Source organism: Dipodomys merriami, unplaced genomic scaffold (genome assembly GCF_024711535.1).
Source record: "Dipodomys merriami isolate MVZ:Mamm:240054 unplaced genomic scaffold, mDipMer1.0.p SCAF_4, whole genome shotgun sequence".
Taxonomy (NCBI): domain Eukaryota; kingdom Metazoa; phylum Chordata; class Mammalia; order Rodentia; family Heteromyidae; genus Dipodomys; species Dipodomys merriami.
The window spans coordinates 11,905,734-11,928,411 of record NW_027205603.1 but is presented as its reverse complement, the minus strand read 5'-3'; the positions used below and the strand labels follow the sequence as shown (position 1 = coordinate 11,928,411).

At 43.2% G+C, this 22,678-nt stretch overlaps 1 protein-coding gene across 3 annotated transcripts in view; it reads right to left on the bottom strand.

Annotated features, from left to right (window-relative positions):
• The window catches only part of Il2ra (interleukin 2 receptor subunit alpha), a 36,823-nt gene extending 15,007 nt beyond the window's left edge, over window positions 1-21,816 (bottom strand). For 2 of the 3 annotated variants that reach the window (XM_069990531.1, XM_069990532.1), the window contains exon 1: window positions 21,542-21,816. In XM_069990531.1, the coding sequence (XP_069846632.1) occupies window positions 21,542-21,605 (64 nt within the window). In that variant the 5' untranslated portion in view covers window positions 21,606-21,816. The remainder of the gene's footprint in view (window positions 1-21,541) is intronic. The other variant, XM_069990533.1, reaches the window with a different exon arrangement.
• Window positions 21,817-22,678: the final 862 nt, after the last annotated feature.

The following is a 22,678-nucleotide window of genomic DNA, read 5'->3' as shown; positions in this document are numbered from 1 at the left end:
TTGCCAATATCTACCTCTTTAGGTTTTTGTTGTTGTTGTTGTTGTTGTTTGTCAGTTGTGGGGCCTAATCTCTGTACCTCAGCTCTTCAGCTCAAGGTTAGCGCTCTGCCACTTGAGCCACAGTGCCACTTCAGCTTTTTCTGCTTATGTGGGGCTGAGGAATTGAACCCAGGGCCTCATACATGCAAGGCAAGCACTCTACCACTGAGCCACCTTCCCAGCCCCTCTACCTCTTTGAGCACAGCTCCACTTCCAGTTTTTGAGTGGTTAATTTGAGATAAGAATCTCATGGACTTTCCTGCCTGAGCTGGCTTTGAACTGCAATCCTCAGATCTCAGCCTTCTGAGTAAATAGGATTACCAGCACCCAGCCAGGGGTGACTTTTCTTCCCCATAAGCTAAAATGAGTGAATCTGTTTTTTGTTTTATTTTGTTTTGTTTTGAGCTCTTTAACATACAACATCTGAGAACATACTTTGTCTAGAAGTCTCCCAAGAGAAATAATTAAAATTTCCGCTTATTCCATTAACAAAAGCTCTATTATCTCTATGCTCTGATTCTTTTTAAATTAATAGCACAGCATGATCTGCTCCTGTTCTCTAGTTCCAGTCATCAAAAACTCTGAAGAACTCCAACTTCAGTGAACACAAGCTTCTTTCTGTTTTTACTCTTGTTCCTATCTTTCCAGATTAACTTTTTGTTGTTGGTGGTGGTGGTCATGGTTCTTGAACTCAGGACCTGGGTGCTGTCCCTGAGCTCTTTTGTTCAAGGCTAGTGCTGTACCACTTTGAGCTACAGCACCACTTCCAGTTTTTTCTGGTGGTTAACTGGAGATAAGTGTTTCATGGACTTTCATGCCCAGGCTGGCTTTGAACCACAATCCTCAGATCTCTGGACCAGTGATTGCCAGGAATCACTCTACCACTTGTGCCAAACACTGAGCTCTTTTCTGGAGTTCCTTTTCCATTTAGGGTCTTGTTTTTGTCCAGACCTGGCATGGACAGCTAAAGCTGCCATCCTTTTACTTACGCCTTCTACAAAGCTGGGATTACACACATATACCACTCAAGCCCAGCTTGTTTTTGGCATAGGTTCTGACTGTCTTTTGTCTGGACTGGCCTCCAACCATAATCCTACCACCTCTCTCCCATGCATCTGGGATTCCAGGTATGCACTACTATGATCAGCTTCTTCTCTGTAATTTTTAAGTCTCAGTACAAGTGTAGATTTAGATGACATTCTCATTTCTGAGGATGTTTGGTGCTTGGAATAGAGAAAAAATATGAGATTACTAATTTGGGAGTAAGAGATAGAGAAGTGTAAATGCTTGGGGCTTAGAAAATGGGGCTCCCAGGAGGAGAATCCTACTGTAAGATCCAAGATGAATCAATATTGATATGGCCCCCTTACCTTTTAGCCTTTTTTTTTTTTTTTTTTTTTGTCTTGAGACTTGAACTCTGGGCCTGGGCACTATCCCTGAGCTCTTCAACTCAAAGCCAGCACTCTACCACTTGAACCACAGCACCACTTCCAGTTTTCTAGTGGTTAATTGGAGATAAGAGTTTCACGGACTTTCCTGCCCAGGCTGGCTTTGAACCGTGATCTCCAGATCTCAGCCTTCTGAGTAGCTAGGATGACAGGTGTGAGCCACCAGTACATGGGGGCTTTTAGCTTTTATGCCTAACACAGGGGTAGAGGAGGAAAGAGGCAGCTAGAAGTAATTATTTCCCTGATAACCCTTGAGGGATGAGATGTGTACCAAGAGTTATACTGAGTCCTTCTGATATCGAATGTGTCATTTGTTATCTCCAGGAATTCTCTACACAGCTGGAACGCTACAGACTATGGGAACGTGGCCCTCCCTTGACGGACATACTTGGGCAAATACCAGGGTCCGTAAGTGGGACATGCCTTCCTCTGGCTGCAGCACACTGTGCATGGAGTAGAATGGTGAGTCACCATGGGGCACTAGGACACACTGCTTTTGCTACTGTGGGTCCTCTACCTATAGATTATTGAAGACTCAATGTCCCCATCTTCCTCCTCTTTCTTCTTCTCCTCTTTCTTTTTCTTCCTCTTCATCACCCAACTTGATCTTTAATAAACTCCCAAAGAATATTGGTGCTTCTCATCCACGTACCACATGTCCAGTAGCATGGATTTAGAGAAAAGGTGTTGCTGGGGTCTTCTGCCTTCTAGCTGCCTCCTTCCTGATTATGCATTCACATAACCAGGGCCTCGGTGCTGCTAACTGAACTTGCAGAGCTGTTTGACCCCAGTATTTTACTCATGATCTAATTCTACAGCTGGAGGAAAGGTGGGTGAGTGAGAAACATTTGTGGGCAGGGTTGATGTTCTGATTGTTTTTTCTAATGTTCAAAATAAGATCTTGTCTGACCCTGTGGCCCATATGAATGACACGAAATATAGATAAGGAAGGGGGCTTCCAAAGGATGTGGATTGAGTCTGAGATAAAAATTCTTTGCTCATTGGGTGAATCAAAGATAAAGGTATATTTTTCCCCTATCACCCAGCCAGCACTGAGAAAATGACTTAAGTCCTGGTGTCTTTCCTTTCTTCCTTCTATACAGTCGAGAGGGAAGATGGAGATTTGAACCAGTCTCTGAGCATAGCAACTGCTAGCTGACCATGTACCCAGTATGGCAAAGGAATTGTGAGTACATTCTGAACTTGAATCACCAGGGAAAGGTGATCTGCTGGGCCCCAGTGGGTCACACCTGCAATTCTAGCTACTCAGGAGGCTGAGATCTGAGGATCAAGGTTCTACGTCAGCCTAAGCAGGAAAGATTGTAAAACTTAACTCCAATGAACTATCCAAAAAGCCAGAAGTGGAGTTGTGGCTTAAGTAGTAGAGAGCTAGCCTTGAACACAAAAGCTCAAAGACAGTGCCCAGGCCCAGAGTTCAAGCCCCAGGACTGGCATAAAGGAAATGATTTGGTCTGAATCTCGAAGTTGTTCTCTTCTGCATCAAATCCAATGGGAAGCGCAAAGGTAACATCAAAGCTGTCACCAACTTTCCCAGGAAACCCAAATCAGTGGCTGGTCCTTAAAGAAAGTAGATGTTTGGGTATAAAACAAAAACACTGTAGAATACACTTTTAACAGAATCAAAACAATCTGGTAGAACTGATAGAGTGGCTGATAAGGAAACTGAGGCTGCAGGCATTTCCACGAACTGGTGGCCAGCAAGTCTCTTGACTTCCAGTTCCAAGACATTCCATCTCAGGGAAGCAGGAAACCTCGGGGTGATTTTCAGCCCCCTTCCCCACTTTAAAGGTTGTCTCTCACAGAGAGGAATCTTAACTATCTAAACTATCTGCATGCTGAGAAGTGTTTGTGGGGTGTTGTGGTTTAATTCCGATCATTATCTTTGAAGATGTCAGAGAACTCTGGTCTTCCATTTGGGGTTACTTATGTAATCCTCGCCGTGGCCTGTGAGCCCTGTTTGTGTGTCTATTACCTTCAATTCTTGTGGCCCCCAAAGATCGATATTGTCAACCCTACTTGAGATCTACAGAGATCCAGCTAAAGGCTGTGGGGATAAGAATCACACGTTTGTCTGTTACTATTGTCCTCATTTTTGCCTTTGGGGAAAAAAAAATTACTTTTACTTGTAGGAGATTCTTTCAGATAGCAAACAATATGTCCAGAAGAAGCAAATATGGAATAGGAAAATATTTTTTAAAAAAATAAACATACAAACACTCCACTGTTTTTCTTCCTGTCTCTATTTCTCTAAGGGACTTTTATCATCTGAGTCCGCAGCCATGAAAACTTCCACACACTTTTCTTTTCTTTTTTTGCTGGTCTTGGGGCTTGAACTCAGGGCCTGGGCACTGTCCCTGAACATTTTTTTGCTCAAGGCTATCACTCTACCACTTGAACCACAGCGCTACTTCCAGCTTTTTTTTTCTGCTTATGTGGTGCTTAAGAATCAAACCCAGGGCCTCATGCATGCGAGGCAAGCACTCTGCCACTAAGCCACCTTCCCAGCTGCTCCGTATCACTTTCTAATTCCATTTCTCCTTTGCTCTCTAACCTACCAACTCCCAGGTTGACTCCTTCAATGTGGACGATGCTCTTATACTCATCTCCTTCATTGCCAGTGACTTTCAAGATTTGCTGATATCTCCCCCAGTGGCCCACCTGTGTGGCTATAGCATGCCACCATTTCTCTGTCTCTCTGTCCACTCCTCCAGTATCCTTAAAATACTATCCAAATAAGCACCATACACCATGGAATTAACCAAGGCCCTGGCCTAGTAGCCTAGAAATGAAATCCGATGTGCCCTCCTTTGTGATTTCTCTCTGGTTATGCCACCACCACTAAATCCCCCTTTACTCTCTTTTATCCAGTAAGCATTTGTGTAAAATACACTAAATGCTTGGCAAGAGGAATGAACTAGCAGAGGGAAGATTCTTCTGAAGCCATAAACAACCATGGGAACACAGGAGCTTCTCCAACACTAGCTCATTGCCTTGTCCATTCTGATTTGTCCTTCTGGGCCTCTGACCTGGGGGTTTCTCTTGGGAATTCAGGAATGGAATGAAGGCTGCCTTAATTATTCAGTGTTTATAGGGTGTGTGAGAAGTTCACCTGGCAGTAGAACAGGCCATTCCAGTAGAAATGTCATGTGAAATAGAATGCTTTATTCCATGGGCTACAGGTAAAATCTTTCACTGGAATATGAATTGTAAGGGCATGACTAACAGAAATTTGAGCCTCAGTTGAAAAATTATAAGTGAAAGAGATCTGTGAAGCACTTCACAAATTTTAATGGTTGTTTTAGGACTACTTTTCAAACAATTGTGGTTTTAGAATGAAGTAATAAGATAACATAAAGTTACATTGTGAATTGAAAAAAATACTAAAGATAGTAATTACTTAAATATTAAAGATAGTAATTACTTAAAGCCTGATTGTGTCAGAAGCAGGGACTAGAGTTTCTTTTGAATCCATCTTTCAAGGACTATTTAGATAAGAACGCTGAATTAATTTCCTCTCACCTATATGCACATGAGTACATTATAATAGATTATAATGTGTGTCAATATAATAGATTATAATAGATTTCAAATATTTTATTTTATTTTATTTTATTTTGGCAGTTGTGGGGCTTGAACTCTGGGCCTAGGCGCTGTCCCTCAGCTCTTCAGCTCAAGGCGAGCGCTCTACCACTTGAGCTACAGTGCCAAGCGCTCTACCACTTGAGCTACAGCACCACTTCCGGTTTTCTGGTGGTTTATTGGAGATAGGAGTCTCACGGTCTCTCCTGTCTGGGCTGGCTTTGAACCATGATCCTCAGATCTCAGCCTCCTGAGTAGCTAGGATTACAGGCGTGAGCCACCAGCGCCCGGCTTCAAATATTTTAAAATGTCACAAATCCTGACCACTGTCAACCAAAGGACAATGGTCAGTTGAATATTTTTAGTCGTTTTTTATTATTGGACACTACCATCTATTATTTTCTCTCTATATAATATATCACATATATGTTATGTAATATTTGTGATATATATCACATACATATGTGATGTATATGTCATATAGATACATGCACATATATAAATCATTTTTCTATTTCTAAGCCATTACTAGTTCACAATTAAATGGCTGATATGTTATGTTATCTGTCTACTCGGCTGGTTTGGTTGTTGTTGTTCCATTATGATGCTTGAACTCAGGGCCTGGGTACTGTCCTTGAGATTTTTTTTGCCCAAGGCTAGCACTCTATCACTTCAAGCCACAGCTCCACTTCTGGTTTTAACTGGCTAATTGGAGATAAGAGTCTCATGGCCTTTCCTGCCCAGGCTGACTTTGAACCTTGATCCTGAGGACTCAGCCTCCTGAGTACGTAGGCATGAACCACCAGCTCCCAGCTCCACTTTGCCTTTTATCTCTTTCCTTAAGCTTATTTCTCCCCAAAGATACTTAAACTTCTAGTGATATCTTTGAATTTTTCTCACTCCAATTAGCTTTGGAAGGACCTACTAATGGGTAATTTGATTAAGTACTAACTGATATAAAAGTTAAAATTGTGAGGCATTTTATTATGTATGTGGAAAACATGAGATACTTAAGATATTAGAAGTACTGCCAATTAGGTAATATCACCAGACACAGGATCAGTTTTTAATATTTGTCAGTCCTTAGTTCCCAGAAATGTGACCAAGTGTATGGCCTGGCTGCCTTTAGCTATGTCAAATGATCTAAGTTTCCATAAGCCATACAGGAGTGACTCACTGGTAAACCTTTCCAGAGAATAATCAACTCTCGTTGGGTGATTTAGGTATTATCTTTTTACTTTGAGAAACAAGAAGACATGGAACCAAAAATATCCTTCTACACAGCAGTCTCAAAATTTTTAAGCCTGCAAATCTCAATAGCCTCAATAAATGAATGGTTGGGCCTAGTGATTTTCTAACTGACTCCCTTCAATTGAAAACAAGCTTCAGTGTATGAAAGAGTTAACCACATACTTACCACAGAATGTCAACCTCATTAAAATTAAAGTGTTATCAGATAAGAAAAACAAGGGTGTTGGTGGTAAAATATATTTTTGGTCTTTCTCTGTAATCTGAAAACTGTTTTCCCTCAAATCTTTGAAACCAATTTCTTGGGGCAAAATCCTATTTTTAGTAGAGATGTGGTAAAATGGCAAATTCCACTCACCGTCTTCAGCAAAGAGACAAAATCTTCTGAGAAATTAGATTGTATTGTTAATGAGACTTTTTCAACTGGATAAAAATGGGATTTCCCCCAAGATTTTTAAAGAAAAACCAGGCAAATAAGTAAGATGTGAAATAAAGACTTAATAGCAGAAGTAAAACAGAAAAGAAAAATTTATAACTGGGCATTGGTAGCTCACGCCTGTAATCCTAGCTACTCAGGAGGCTGAGATCTGAGGATCGAGGTTCAAAGCCAGCCTGGGAAGGAAAGTTTGTGAACTCTTATCTCCAATTAACCATCAGAAAACCAGAAGTACAGTTGTGGGTCAAAGTGGTAGAGCATTAACCTTGAGCAGAAAAGCCCAGGGACAGTGCTTAGGCCCTGAGTTAAGCCCCATGACTGACCAAAAGAAAGGTTATGGGAAGCTGGGTGCTGGTAGGCTTATAACTGTAATCCTAGCTACTCAGAAGGTTGAGCTCTGAGGATCATGGTTCAAAGCCAGCCTGGGCAGACAAATTTGCTGAACTCATCTCCAATTGGGCCAGCAAAAAGTCAGAACTGGAGATGTGACTCAAGTGGTAAAGTGCCAGTGCTGAACAAAAAAAGACAAGCAAAAATCAAGGCCCTGAATTTTGGCCTGAGTACTGGCACCAAAAAAAACATGGTAAATGATAGGAAACCAAAAGTGATGACACCAACCATTGCCAGTACTATAATTAATATGATCATATTATCTATTATAAATATAAATATAGGATACCCAATAAAAATACATCATATGATGTGGTGATACAATAGTAGCATAATTGTAGGTGAGAACTATGTAATAATTACTTCATGAGGCATTTTTCTTATCTCCATTTTATAGACAAAGGATCTACGGCATAGATGGGTTTTGTGACTTTCCCAGATCTACACAGTTGGAGCCAGGATTGGGATCTAGATAATCTAAAATGGATGTGTTCTTAACTGTGGTGCATCCACCTGTCCTTCCATGTGTGCTGTCTGTATCCTGTTCCTGTGCCCTTTGACCTTCTGTGCCCTGCCATACATCTGTTTCAAACCCAAAGCAGGAGAAGGCCGTCCTAGGAATCTAGGCTGAGGGTGTGGCCAGTGAGTAGGAAGAGAAGTTGCTCCTGTCAAGGGAATTTAGTATTTGTAATTTTCAGAGTCAAGGCTTCATTTGGGTGCAAGGGAGACACCAACTTCCTGGGTGGTTGGCTAGACGGTGGTGATGTCCATTGAAGAAGAAACAAAGGAGACCCACGAGGGCCGAGGAGACAATTTGGGACATGGAGAGTTTGAGCATCCTGTAAGGTATCCATATGGAAGTTTAAGGGGCCTCCGATTTGTTCGGCAAGTTGTGTTTTATTGAGCCTCTCATATATCCTTTAGGCCAGTTATCTTGTTAGGTAGCCTCTACAGCTACCCTGTGGAATCTGTATTAGGCCCGTTTTATACCTGCAGAAACTGAGACCTCCAGAGGTTAGGCATCCGCCTCCCATCAGCAGCTACCACCCGCTCCTGCCTCTCATCTGGTCTGTCTTCAATGCTGTCTTTCTTTTTTTTTTTTTTTTAATTTAATTTTATTTTATTTGAGAACATACTGTACAGAGGGGTTACAATTACATGGGCAGGATAATGCATACATTTCTTACCAAGCATTGCAGCCTCCTCCTTTGTTTACACTTCACCTCCCTTCCCAGCCTCCCCCCTCCCCCCCACCCAATCATACCCCCCTCCCCCCCCCCCACACCGACATTGTAAAGCTGGTTTTGACATGACATTTTGTACTTCTCATTGTTGCAACAGGTCCACCTGAATCCTTAAACGACTTGTTTGTCCCCATCTCCTCCACATGTTATACTGACATCAAATATAGTGAAAGCGGGGGTTACACTGTGGGGGAGGGACATACAAAGCAACAAAGAAATAATCTTATAAATGCGTTAGAAACACATACATGAAAGAAACTCAACGCTGTCTTTCTAAAGCAAAAATCCCACCATTTCTCTGCCTAAGACATCTCTGTGATGCTCCATTCCTCTCAGGCTAACCCCCTTTAACACAAAAGGTTGCAGATAGAGAGTCTGCTCAGCTTCAGAAACTTCCACTTCCTTCGTGGGCCTGAACTCTTGAGCTTTGTGGAGCTAAGTGCAACAGTCAGAACTTGCTGAATCTTTTGTCTTTGGCCCTGCTCACTGAGTTAGTCAGAAACAGAACCAACAAAGATAGCTATATAGGAGGAGAGTTATAATGGAAATCGGCTCAAGGGATTATGGTGGCTGAAAATTCCCAGAATGTACCTCCTGCAAGCTAGAGAATCAAAGGGAAAAAAGCTCCTGGTGTTATTCAATCTGGGACAAAATGTCTAGGAATCAGGTGAGCTACTGATTCTGAACTCCCAGAATCCTAAGGCCGGGGAACTGGGGGAACTGCCAATGCCTACGACAGGAAAAGATGGGCCCCCTTCTCTGCCTTTTTATTTTCTTCAGACTCTCAAGAGATAGGTTAATGCTCACCACTGTTGGTCAGGGTAGTTTTCTTTACTCAACCTACCTATTGCAAATGCTACTCAGTGCTTTCCATTCAGATGCTATTGTATCCTGGAAGCACACCTCACAGACAGTTAGAAATAATGTTTCACCAGGTATCTGGGTAGCCTATAGCTCAGTCAAGTTGACACATAAGATCAGTCATTGCACTCAGGCTATCTTAACAGTGTCTATCCTCTTCACTCGCTTTGCTGGCAGGCCTCCTGTTAAATATTGCCTTTGTACTAGGAAGCCTCTTGGACTTTTCTCTAGCCTTGGCTTTGTGGCATTCCAGAACAGCCACTGTATCACCTCAATATTGCCAGATTAACCCACACTTCTTCTTTCTTGTGTGTGTGTGTGTGTGTGTGTGTGTGTGTGTGTGTGTACTAAGGCTTGAACTTGCTTTTTTATTTTTTCATAGATAGTACTCTACCACTTACACCTCCTCTTGTGGATTTTTGCTGGTTAATTAGAGATGAGAGGCTCTTGGATTTGTCTGCCTAGACTGGCTTCAAACCACGATTCTCAGATCTCAGCCTCCTGAGTAGTGAGGCTTACAGGCGTGAGCCACCAGCACCTAAGAGCCGAAGCTTTGAAGTCACAAGTGAGAAACTTTCATTGGGAAGACAAGACACTCGCTGGCTGGGGTATGTTGCATGAGAGGGCAGACAGACAGTCCGGGATGGAAAGAATATCACTTCCCAGGCAAAGGAAACGGAGATGTGTTTCAGAGATCAAGGGGAATGAATAATCAGTTCTCCTGGAACAGGGCTGAGGCATCATGCAAGTTGCTTTCAGAGAAGAGCAGTTGGGGGGTAGTTCACTGTGGCTTAAAATGACACTGAGAACTTGCCCAAGAAACCCACATGGTATCTGAGATGGTAAGAGATCAGAGAATCTGGGTCCCATGAACCAGCTCCTTGCTCTCCAGGACATGCCAGTTACTGCCTGGTGGGCTCAGTTTCCTCGTCTGTAAAATGGGAATGGCTGACCAGGGTCCCTTCCTTCTAGGGTGTTTTCCCAGAAGTGGAAGTGTGTGGATCAGGACCTGGCTGGCAAAGGGGAAGTGCTCAGCTACTGATCGTGCCCTGCAAGTAGGAAGCTGGTGTGTGATGTGTGCGCCTCCTGACACTTTCTAGCTCACGGTTCCCCCAGCACTAGACACTGAAAATCGTGCCACAGAAATGGAACTCGAGAGACCGCCAGAGGGAAAGTGAAAGTGACAGGCCGGTAAATGTGAAGAAGAGACAGCCAGGTGTGAACACGGGGAGGTGACACTCTGGGCCTTGGGGTGCCCCCTCCTCTGCCCACAGGTGGGTCCCCAAGATGTCAGGGAAATTGTCTTTTTATTCTTTAAAAAGAACGATTGTAATTTCCCCCCCTCACTAAAAGCTTTTTGTTTTGCTTTCCTTACTATGAAGAGTTTTCTCTGTACAAAGATTCTCTTCTGTTCTAATTTGGGTGTCACTACCACAGGGCCGGAAGCAGATACCGCACTAACACTCAGCTGTGGCAGGCTGTGCGTGGTGTCATCGGTGGGGAAGCCACCCAGACTCCCCGCAGCTGACACGTGTCACACCGTGCAGCCCGGCCCCAAAACTCCCGGGAAACTCTCAAAGTGCTGGGGCAGGAAGAAACTGACGTCAATCTAGATTTCGGGGACTTCAAAGACAAATTTTACAAATGTGCTCTTTACGTGGCTATGTGATAAGCCGATCTGTCTGTGGGGAGAAGGGCCAATTTGCTTCCAGGGGCTCATCTATCACTTACTATCAACTTTAAAGTAATAGGGCTGGGAATATGGCTTAGTGGTGGAGTGCTTGCCTAGCATGCGTGAAGCCCTGGGTTCAATTCCTCAGTACCACAAATACACAGAAATAGTTGGAAGTGGTGCTGTGGCTCAAGTGGTAGGGTGCTAGCCCTGAGCACAGAGAGGCTCAGGGACAGAGCCTAGGCTCTGAGTTCAAACCCTAGCACAGTCAAAAAAAATTAATATATATTTTACAAATTAGGTGGGTTTGTGTTTATATATACATATACATATATATATATGTATATATATATATATTACAGAAATGAAACACTATTTGCCTTGAAAAATAGTAGGGACGGGAGATGTAGCTCAGTCTTAAAGCATTAGCCTGACATAGGGCCCTAAATCAATCTCCAATCAATCTCCACTACAGGGGGAGGCAAGTGGGGAGAGAGAACCAGGGATGGTAATGCCTTAATCCCTGTCTTTGTGAGGCCAAGGAAGAATTATTATGAATTCAAGGCCAGCCTAGGCTTCCTAGATAAATACTATTTAAAAAAAAATCCAACAGCTGGAGATGTAGCTCAGTGGTGACTGCATAGCATGGGCAAGGCTCTGGACTGGATCTTCAGCAAAACACACACACACACACACACACACACACACACACACACGTAAACTGGATACAGCAGATTCCTTTCTCCCTTCCTTGGAAAGTTTCTTTATGAACACTTAAGATGGAAAGTGAGTCACACACACGCTTTAACATGCAGCCCTTAGTCAGAACTATCTATAAATAGTGTGTCTAAGATTCTTGGAACTGTGGGAGCAAGCAGTTTGTTATTAAAGGGATTTAATAAGTGAAAAATTCTTGAATTTCTTGGGCAAAGAACAGCTGATATCTTCTGCCCATATTATTCTAAATTCAGAATTCGCAGTGTTTAAGATGAGCGACACAGTTCCAAGTATAATAGTGTCTGCGTAGTGAGTGTGAAGCTTTCGGTTCAAACCCAACAACGGAAAAAAAACATTACTATTAAGGGATAGAGATGTGAGTCAAATGGTAGAACACCATTCTAACAAGCAGAAAGCTCCACCAAAAAAAAAAATGAGAGAGGTGAACATAGATGCAAATTTAATATAGTAACTGACTCTAAATGCACTGGTCTTGCAAGAGTAATGAACCCTGGTGTGGGCTCCATCAACACTTTCCACACACTTGAATCTCAGCGCTTCACGTGAGTCACAATGCTCCTTGGAGTGTTATTTCTCTCCTGGGCGAGTTCTTGGAGGCAGACAACTTAGTAATGTCTGTATTGCTAAGATACACAGGAATTGCTCAGGAAGCATTTAGCAAATGAATAAACAAGCAAACAAATAGATCTGCAAATAACCACAAGTCCTGTCAGGACAGGAGATTATCTTCATCCTCCTTCTGGCACCAGTGTCTTCCTCATCCACCCACAGTGCCTTCTCTCCTTTAGGCAGTGGCTTTGTGCTCTGCCCCTTGGTGCTACATAGCTACCTTTGCCTTTTTTTAATTGCTCAGAGGATAGAAAACAATGGGCTCCCGAAGGAGGTATCTATTTTGGTCCCACTAGAAAAGAGTGGGTGATGCTGTGGGCAGCAATGGCAATTCCTGAACAAGATGTGGTGACTCATGCCCAGAGGTTCTCAGAATTTCCTCTGTTTTGTGAGCGGCTGGGGCAGCTTGAAGGCGATGCTTTCTGTGAAGCACAGTCAAATACAAGGAAGAAACTGCAGAGTGATCTTTGAGGGGAGAAGGAGGAGCCAGACAACCCAGACTCTTAGGACCAGATCGGAGCCTGAAGATGTCGTCCAAGATGCAGGCCCCTGTGGATGACTCAGGCACTGCTGTGTGTATGTGATGGTGGCTCAGGTCTGTGGGCATACACACTTAAAATATCCAGACACAAGGAACAGCAGTGGGGACATACCTCATAACATACTTATATCTCGTGTGTGTGTGCTAGTCCTAGGGATTGAACTCAGGGTCTGGGTGCTATCCTTAAGCTTTTTGGCTCAAAGTTAGTACTCTACTACTTGAGCCACACCTCTACTTCCAGATTGGTTTTTTGTTTGTTTTGTTTTGTTTTGTTTGGTAGTTAATTGGAGATAAGAGTCTCACAGGCCAGGTGCGGGTGGCTCACATCTTTAACCTAACTACCCAAGAAGCTGAAATCTGAGAATTGCAGTTCAAAGCCAGCCCAGGCAGGAAAGTCTGTGAGACTCTTATCTCCAATTAACCACCAGAAAACCGGAAGTGGTGCTGTGACTCAAATGGTAGAACACTAGCCTTGAGCTGAAGAGCTCAGAGATAGCACTCAGGCCCTGAATTCAAGGCCCACGACCAAAAAAAAAAAAAAAAGAGTCTCACAGTTTTTCCTGCCCTGTCTGTCTTTGAAGTGTGATCCTGGGATGTCAGCCTTCTGAGGAACTAGGATTACAGGCATGAGACACACTGGTACTTGGCTTATGTCACCTTCTTAAAATTAAAAAAAAAATTCAGGGGCTGGGAAGGTGGCTCAGTGGCCTTGCATGCATGAGGCCCTGGGTTCAATTCCTCAGTACCACATAAGCAGAAAAAGCCGGAAGTGGGGCTGAGGCTTAGGTGGTAGAGTGCTGGTCTACAGCTGAAGAGCTGGGGGATAACACCCAGGCCCAGAGTTCAGGCCCCACAACTGACAAAAAAAAAAAAAAAATTCAACCACCTTATTGATAACTTCCATTTTGCTCTTTCAAAAATGCATTGCTTTTCCTCATTTTTCTGAGGAAAAACAAATCAATTGTTTCTTGTCTAATCACAGCAGCCTTTTACTATGTTCAACATGGCAGAAAACCTCTGGAAGAGGAGAGTCAGGAGGTCATGCCTATCTGGCCACACCCTTTACCATGAAGGAGGCCTGTCAGGTGGCAAGGTCAGTGTCTGAGCAGTATCTCACCCCTTCCTTTCCTTCTACATATATAGCTCCCAGCACAGTAGTCATCTGGTCAACCTTGGCCCATGTTTCTCATTAGTATCTTAGAGTTTCCTGCTGTCTAAAAATCCCTCCTAAGTAGGATCCCTGGTGCTGGGTTGAGAGTTGCTGTGAGCTAATCAGGTTAGGTGGGTGCAAGTAGGAGTGGGCTTTCAGGATGGAAGGTGTGGAACTCTGGCTTTACGGTTTGCATGTGGCTGGGGCTGGGCCGGGGAAAACCTTAGATGTAGAGAAATAAGACCCAGGATTTCTTTGTTATCTAAGATGTCAAGTGGTGAGACTGGGCCATGATACATTGTGTTAAAATCTATCCAGTACCACTGATGCCTGAAGGTACTGGGCATTCAAGAGGGCAGAGGAGCACTCAAATCTTTCTGTCTGGGCAAAAATACTCATTTCTGTTGGAGACTGACACACACCAAAAACTCACATGTATGTGAACTATGCTTCATGTATTTAGTTGTCCTAGCAAACCCCTAAGTCTTCATTTTTTGCTACTCATGGAATACATGTGTACAACATCAGCAAAAATCAATACAAAATATGTCCTTCGATCCATCTGTTAGTATTTGACAGCTCCATGCAGAGCCAGGCCCAAAGCTACCACTTCTGAGAGCCCATCTGCATTATCAAAGTGGCATATTGCTCTCCTAATTGTGATCACTTACGGCTTTCATCAGCTTTGAAATATATACTTTGCAATATTTGGTCTTTTCCAGATTAGATTTTTTTTTTCATTTTACTTGCAAGTTCTACCTAGGTGGAAGTAACGCATGCGTCTTACCTCACATCACCATCTTGCCACTCAAAATGGAGCCTGTGTACCCAGAACACAGGCCTTGTGTTAGAGTTGATTTAAACCAAAATCTCAGATTCCAAACCCAAACCTGCCAAATCAGAACCTATCTTGCAAAAAGATCGCCAGGTGACTCATAAACACAGAAAAGTTCGGGATATACTGCTCCATTCCCAGTGAATTAAAATGAAATAATGAGATTAGTCAAACCATGGAAATCATTGTGTGTTTTTTTTTTTTTGCTTTGCTTCTTTTTGTTTTTAGTTTTTTTAACTTTTTATTTTTAGTGTTTTAGCATTTGCTTGCTTGGTTGTTTGTGGTTTTGCTGTGTAGTTCATGCTGGCTTCAGATTAATTCACTCTACTCCCGAGTCAGTGTCCTGCATGCTAGAGTCAACCACTATGCTCAGCAGGAATCATCCCATTCTTTCTGGAAAGTGGTAGGTTGCAGCCCTAACTGCATCTCAAATCATTTGAGGAACTTAAAACAACTGTGATTATTACATCCAGTTCTCCTCCCCGAAGTCTGTCTTCTTTCATCTGAATTAGTTTGGAAAACACCCCAGATGCACGTTCTTTGTGTGCAGCAGGTGTTGAGAGCCATTGTACCTAAGACATTTCCCAGTAGAGCTTCTATTCTCTTCTCCATTTAAGCAAATCTCATGACCATTAGTCAAATAGCTAAAAGCTATCTGTGTAATATTAGAGTAGAGGACACCCAAAATTTCTAGAGGTCAGTATATTATTGCTCTCCCCTCAATGAACAACTCACTTGAAAACATGACAGGGGAATCACTGATGGGATAGGAACTCATTGGCAAATGCTGTGGGCTTTCCCTTAGCAATCTTCAAGATAGGAATTGGTCAGCAGATGTGTCTACCCCACTGCTAAACCATCAGAAGTTTGAGAGCAACATCCCTGTAATCTTACTGAATGACCACACAGATGAAGGCATATCACTGAGAATCAGTGTAAAGAAGTTCAGCAAATATAGGGCTAGAATTTAAAAGCCTTTATCTGAAGCATTGTCAGGAATGAAGACCCCGTGTGTATGTGTGTGCAACTATTAAATAACAACCCATAACAATCCTTTATCTTTTCTCATAATAAATGGCTTGAGATAAAGAGGAGACACGTTCCTACCTCTTCTGTGAGAAACAAGGCTATTGTTTAGGGACAGAAAAATCACTTAACAGGAGAATACATTACCCAGAGCTGGTGGTGTTTATCCTTTGACATTAACAACTGCAGTGAGGCAGTTGATGCACATTAGTACTTTCCTGGGGCTTGAACTCAGGGCCTGGGCGCTGTCCGTAAGCTTCTTTTGCTCAAGACTAGCACTCTACCACTTGAACCACAGCTCCACTTCCAGCTTTTTCTGTGATTAATGGGAGATAAGAGTCTCACGGACTTTTCTGCCCTGGCTGGCTTGGAATCATGATCCTCACACCTCAGCCTCCTGAGTAGCTAGGATGACAGGTGTGAGCCACCAGTGCCCTGCTCATCAGACTCTCTTGACAGCTGGAAATAACCTACTATTACGAGACACCAGGGCTTTGGGTTGTTGGCACCTGAAGATCTCTCAACTCTGACCCTGCTAAGCATGTCTTCAGTTGGGAAAACCTTTCACTTCCTAAAGTACCTAGCTCAAAAATGATGTTTTTCTTTTCTTTCCAAAATTCTTGACACAACGTGATGGAACTGGAAGAGAATTTCAAGACCTTTCCATTACCCTTCTCTTTTGACAGAAGTGGGTCCAAGGTCACAAGCTTTCATTTCCTTCCTTATTCTATTTGCCAATGACCTCAGGTGACCTTTTTCTTGTTTCTGTAACATTTCTAGTCATTATTGGTCCATGAAGGAAGCAAAGAGCTGGAATGCTCACTGAGGTGAAGGGTAGCCTGCCTGAGCAGTGTCTGTACCTATCACAAAAATGATGTCTACAGCCCGGTGCCGATGGCTCACGCCTGTAATCCTAGCTACTTAGGAGGCTGAGATCGAGGATCATGGTTCAAAGCCAGCTGGGGCAGGAAAGTCCATGAGACTCTTATCTCCAATGAGCCACCAGAAAACCAGAAGTGGTGCTGTGGCTCAAGTGGTAGAGCACTAGCCTTGAGCTGAAGAGCTGAGGGACAGCGCCAAGGCCCAGAGTTCAAGCCCTACAACTAACCAAAAAAAAAAAAAAAGATGTCCACATGAAAATTACACAAAAATATCAGAATACCCAAGGTTTTGGCCAAAACATTTTACATATCCTGTCATTGAGCCAAACGGAGCAGTGGAATGATGAGTCCCTGCCCCCCTTACCACCCCCTCCCAGTCATTCCTTGTGGACATCTCTGATGGCCACATCCATTGTTATGGGTGGAACTAGTTGTTTTGTATAAAATTATAATGTAAATTCTTCTCCTCAGTGCTGAAATTGAACATATGCAAAGACACTCTATCAGACTGCCTATTTAAGACACACTGTTTTTCTTTTCTTTTTTTGATCCTAGAGTGGGACTCAAACTCAGTACCAGATGCTTTCCCTCATTGGCTAGTTAATGCTCTGCCATCTGAGCTATGCCTCCAGCCTTAACACTGTTTTTAAGCAAAGTAATGATTGGGAGGGATTCCTAATGCTTATCAACTCCCTATCTCTCTAAAGTCTACCTGAACATGACCAAAGTAACAGCAGCAACAAATACCCTGGGATCTAGAGGATGTGATAGGTTAACCATTTGGTGTGTTAATGACCAAATGGAAGGTGGGAAATTCTCACGTGGGCAGTAGGCTTTACAAGAAGGTAACATTTGACATTTCATCTTACTGAGTTTCTACACTTTTTTTTTTTAGTCTAAGGGATGAAGATTTGATCCCAGAATTCCTGGAATGAAAGAGAGATAATCAAGGGCCAGGTAACCTCTGAGAATTTCCACCATTCTGAGAAAGGCACCTTCAATAATGTGCTGGGCTGGCAACATCAGGAGAATTCTCTCTTAAACCACATCCCAAGGTGCAGTCATACAGGGATGCACACCACCCAGGTTGAGTAATACTTCCCTTACACCCTGTCACCATGTCTTTACATAGCAGCTCTGGAAATTTTCAGAATGAGAATCTGCCATATGAGTCAGCTAGAAATTGCATCTGATGACAGTCTGTTTGATTTTTTTTTATTAGAGGACTCTCACCCTGGAGGAAGAGAAAGATTTGTTTAATGAAGACTGGGTTTGTCTTAGAGGGATTATTTCTGGAGTCATCTTTTGATCTCAGAAACTCAATGTATTTCTTTCTCTTGGGCCACTAGGAAGTCATGGTTGGACTGCTTTAGGAGTCTCAGGACTGCCCTTCCCATACCTGATCTAATAGAGGTCACTCTCTCGTCCAGTGTGACCTCTGACCTCATTTACTATGACCAGCAGAGCAACTCAGGGAGAATGCTGCTCTCTTGTGGCCCCTGAGTTCACCCAGGAGTTCAAGACATCGCTCTACAAAGCGCTCACAGATATTACAGTAAGATGACCTGTTTGATGCAGGGAAGGCACTCAATAAGTGATTTTTTTTCCTTGTGCCAGTCCTGGGACTTGAACTGTGGGCCTAGGCGCTGTCCCTGAGCATTTGTGCTCAAGGCTAGTGATCTACCGCTGGAGCCACACCTCCATTTCCAGCCTTTTTTTTTTTTTTTTCTTTTGCTGGTCACAGGGCTTGAACTCCATTTCCAGCTTTTTAGTGGTGGTAGATAAGAGTTTTTATGCCCATGATCTTCAAGTCTCAGCCTCCTGAGAAACTAAGAATGTATGCATGAGCCATTGGTGTTCAGCATAAATAAATCACATTTATTTATTTTTTCAAAATTTCAAGTAGTTGCCTACTAACTGGAGTTCAAAAGGTTTTTAAATTATTATTTCTTAATCTATGGGGTATGTGCATGAGTGCACATGCATGAGCGTGTGTGTGTGTGTGTGTGTGTGTGTGTGTGTGTCTGTGTGTGCCCATACTGAGACTCGAACTCAGGGCCTGGGTGCTGTCCCTTGGCTTTTTGTTCCTCAGAGTTGGCACTCTGCTATTTCTGGTTTCTGGGGTATTCAGCTATGAGAAAAGGTCTCATGGACACATCTTGTGTAGCTAGGATTTAGGCATGAGTCACTGATTCCCAGTCAAAGTTTTAACTTCTTACCCAAAACTTTGGATCATTCTTTGGCCTCTTGCTATTTTTCTAGTCCTAATTCCCACCATGTCCACATCCCTGTCGGGTGCAGACAGCACAATGGACCGCTTGCCATTTCCTAGTGACTCTTCACTACCTAGAATCTCTACTTGCAGAAACTGACCAGGGCCTCAGGCTCTGTAAGCACACCACCTGCACAAGCTTTCTTTCATGGCTTGCATGGCATAAAAGTCACCTGTATTCCTGTTATTCTTCCCAGGCCTTTCTCCAAGCAGTCTTGATACCTAGATCTAAAGTGAGCCAGGCGCTAGTGGCTCACACCTGTAATCCCAGCCACGCAGGAGGCTGAGATCTGAGCATTGTGGTTCAAAGCCAGCCCCGAAGGAAAGTCCATGACACTCTTTTTTTTTTTTTTTGTCAGTTGTAGGGCTTGAACTCTATGCTTGGGTGCTGTCCCCGCACTCTTCAGTTCAAAGCCAGCACTCTACCACTTGAGCCACAGCACCACTTCTGGTTTTCTACTGGTTTATTGGAAATAAGAGTATCACAGACTTTCCTGCCCGGGCTGGCTTTGAACTGTGATCCTCAGATCTTAGTCTCTTGAGTAGCTAGGATTACAGGCGTGAGCCACCGGCACCTGGCTACCATGACACTCTTATTTCCAGTTAGCCACCAAAAAGCCAGAGAAATGGGGCTGGGAATGTAGCTTAGTGGTAGAGTGCTTGCCTAGCATGCATGAAGCCCTGGGTTCAATTCCTCAGTACCATATATGAAGAAAAAGCCAGAAGTGGTGCTGTGGCACAAGTGGTAGAGTGCTAGCCTTGAGTGAAAGAGCTCAGGGGCAATGCCCAGACCCTGAGTTCAAACTCCAGTACTGGCAAGCACACATGTGTGCTTGCACACACACCCCCGCCCCCACTGTATTGTGTTCATTTTTAAATATCCTATAATGCTGAAAAGGAGCATTAGAGATAATGGACAGACTTTTGAAGAGTTGAGTGAATGAAAAACTCTCCCTGGCATTTTTCTTGCCCCTCACCACCAGGACCAGTCCGATCCCCAGATGAATGTCAAATGTGTTCCCCAGAGATGGGCATGCTTGATTGAAAAGATCTTGCTTGTTATTCTGGTTGGGACCAACCTGGCAAAGACTCTGCTGAGGACAAAATCACATCCCACCACCTCTTGAATTCTGTAGTAAGACAGACATACCACAATACAACAGGGCCATTTTCCTCAAACAAGCAAACAAACTCCATGTACACATCATTTTTCTATCTTTTCTTTTTCTTTTTGTATGTACTAGTCCTGGACTTGCATTCACGACCTTGCACTGTCCCTGTGCTTTTTCTGTGCTCAAGGCTAGTGCTCTACCACTTGAGCCACAGCTCCACTTCTGGCTTTTGGCTGATTAATTGGAGATAAGAGTCTCAAGGACTTTTCCTGCTTGTGCTGGCTTCCAAATCTGATCCTCAGAGCTCAGCCTCCTGAGTAGCTAGGATTACAGGTGTGAACTACTAGTACCTGGCTATTTTTCTCTTCTTAACACCTTTTCTTTTTTTCTGAAGCCAATTAGTATTCTACTTCTGGAATTTAAGGTTATGAAGTTACATACTTTCAGAAAAATGTACATTCATATCTATCTTTCTAGGTTAGCAAAGGAAGATATTATTAGAAAATTCACACTCTATTAAGAAGGGTGGTTTGAGGTATGGGTTAGTGGTTTTATTTCTTAAAATATCTTAGAAAACCCAGGATGATGAAATTTAAAATTTGCATGCAGAATCACCAACATTATATAGACACTGAGAAACATGAAAAAAATAGTATTCTGATAGGAAGTATATTTGTATTTTCTTAAAATTTCTATAAAAATGCACTTGTGCTGGGCGCCAGTGGCTCATGCCTGTAATCCTAGCTACTTAGGAGGCTAAGATCTGAGGATCACAGTTCGAAGCCAGCCCAGGCAGGAAAGTCCATGAGACTCTTATCTCCAATTAACCACCAGAAAACCAGAAGTGGTGCTGTGACTCAAGTGGTAAAGAGCTCACCTTTAGTTGAAGAGCTCAGGGACAGCACCCAGGCCCAGAGTTCAAGCTCCACAACCAACAACAACAAAAAAATGCCCTTGCATGAGCTTTCTAGTTACTATTAGTAACTGAGACAGCAAAGCCAAGGATCCATCTTTGAGGTAAAACTTATCTAAGATCTTAAATTATCCCATATTCTACTGTCTTAGGTAGATTAACCTGAATTCACAGAAGTCTTGAGTAGTTTTTTTAAAATATTATCTTACAGGTATCTTATCGTATTCTGATGAGAGATATGATAGAAAACTAGATATGTGAGAAGAAAATTTCTCTGGTATGGTAGCACATGCCTATAATCCCAGCATTTGGGATTCTGAGGCAGGAATATTAAGAGTTCCAGACCAGCCTGGCTTATATACTAAGATCCTGGCTCAAATTGGTATCCTAGTAAGAGCCAAATATCATATATTATGTCCTTGAATTCTCAGAATCATGCGTGAGCCAGGCACGGTATGCATACCGTCATTTTAGGCAGCATATATTAACCTTCCCGGGATTTCAAGGGCAATCCACGGCCCCTTACCTGTCAGACAGCTGGGTACCATGAGGGATACACATAATCCCCACATCAGCAAGCTTGGCTCCATCTTCTGGCCCTTGGGATCAGTCTGGGGCAGATTTCTACTGGGAGGTGAGATTTCTACTGGGAGGCTGTCAGCCTCTTCCTTCCATTGTACTAAGAAGATTCCAGAAGAAAGGACCGATCCACTCACCCAGTCCTCTTTGTTGGCTGACCCAGCATCACAGGCTCAGGAGCTGCTGTCTTTAAGTCTTAGAGCAGTGTGTTCAGCCAGGAAATTGTGCCCATCTCTTCTCTGATCTCAAAGATAGGAAGTGTTTTCTGATGACAATAGAGTTTGCGGTAATTTTCAAAGTAGGGTTTTTTTTTTTTTCAAGTTCAATTGCTGGGAGGTGTGGGCTGGGGTGGGGGTAAAGCATTAAGCTTCATGCATGTATCCTATCTTCAGCTTCACCCATAAAAAGAAGGGGAGATTTCCTTGCTGTGAAGGGAGGGATGAACAAGCCCTGGGGTCCTGCCCTAGCGGTGTAGCCTCCAGAGGACCTGACAGGGGGCCACGGGGTGTAGAAGCAAGGTCACACAAGTGTGGAAGGGTAGTATTGGCCATGACAACTTTCCAAACTGGTCTGATCCTAGGTGATCTCCCCCCCTCCTGCAAAACACTCAAAACTCAGGGCCTTGCCCTCTTCCTCAGCTTATATTCGCTCAAGGCTGGTGCTTTACCACTTAACCCACACCTCTACTTCCTACTTTTTGCTGGTTAATTGGAGATAAGAGTTGTATGAACTTTCCTGGCTTTGAGCCTCAGGCCCCAGATCTCAGCCTCTTGAGTAGCTAGGAATTACAGACATGAGGCACCAGTGCCTGGCTATTTTCTTTAAATTAAAAAAAAAAAAAAACTTAGTTGTTCAAGTTGTAAGATTTCCATTGTGCATACAAAAATGTATCCCCTTCAATCTCACCTTCTTAAAACAAGGTCAACTGGTTTGCTTGTTCTATTTTCATTCAAGCATACCTGGATCCTTCCTTCCTTTCCTTCCTTCCTCCCTTCCTTCCTTCCTTCCTTCCTTCCTTCCTTCCTTCCTTCCTTCCTTCCTTCCACTTTCCCTTCCTCCTTCCCTCTCTCTTTTTTTCTTTCTC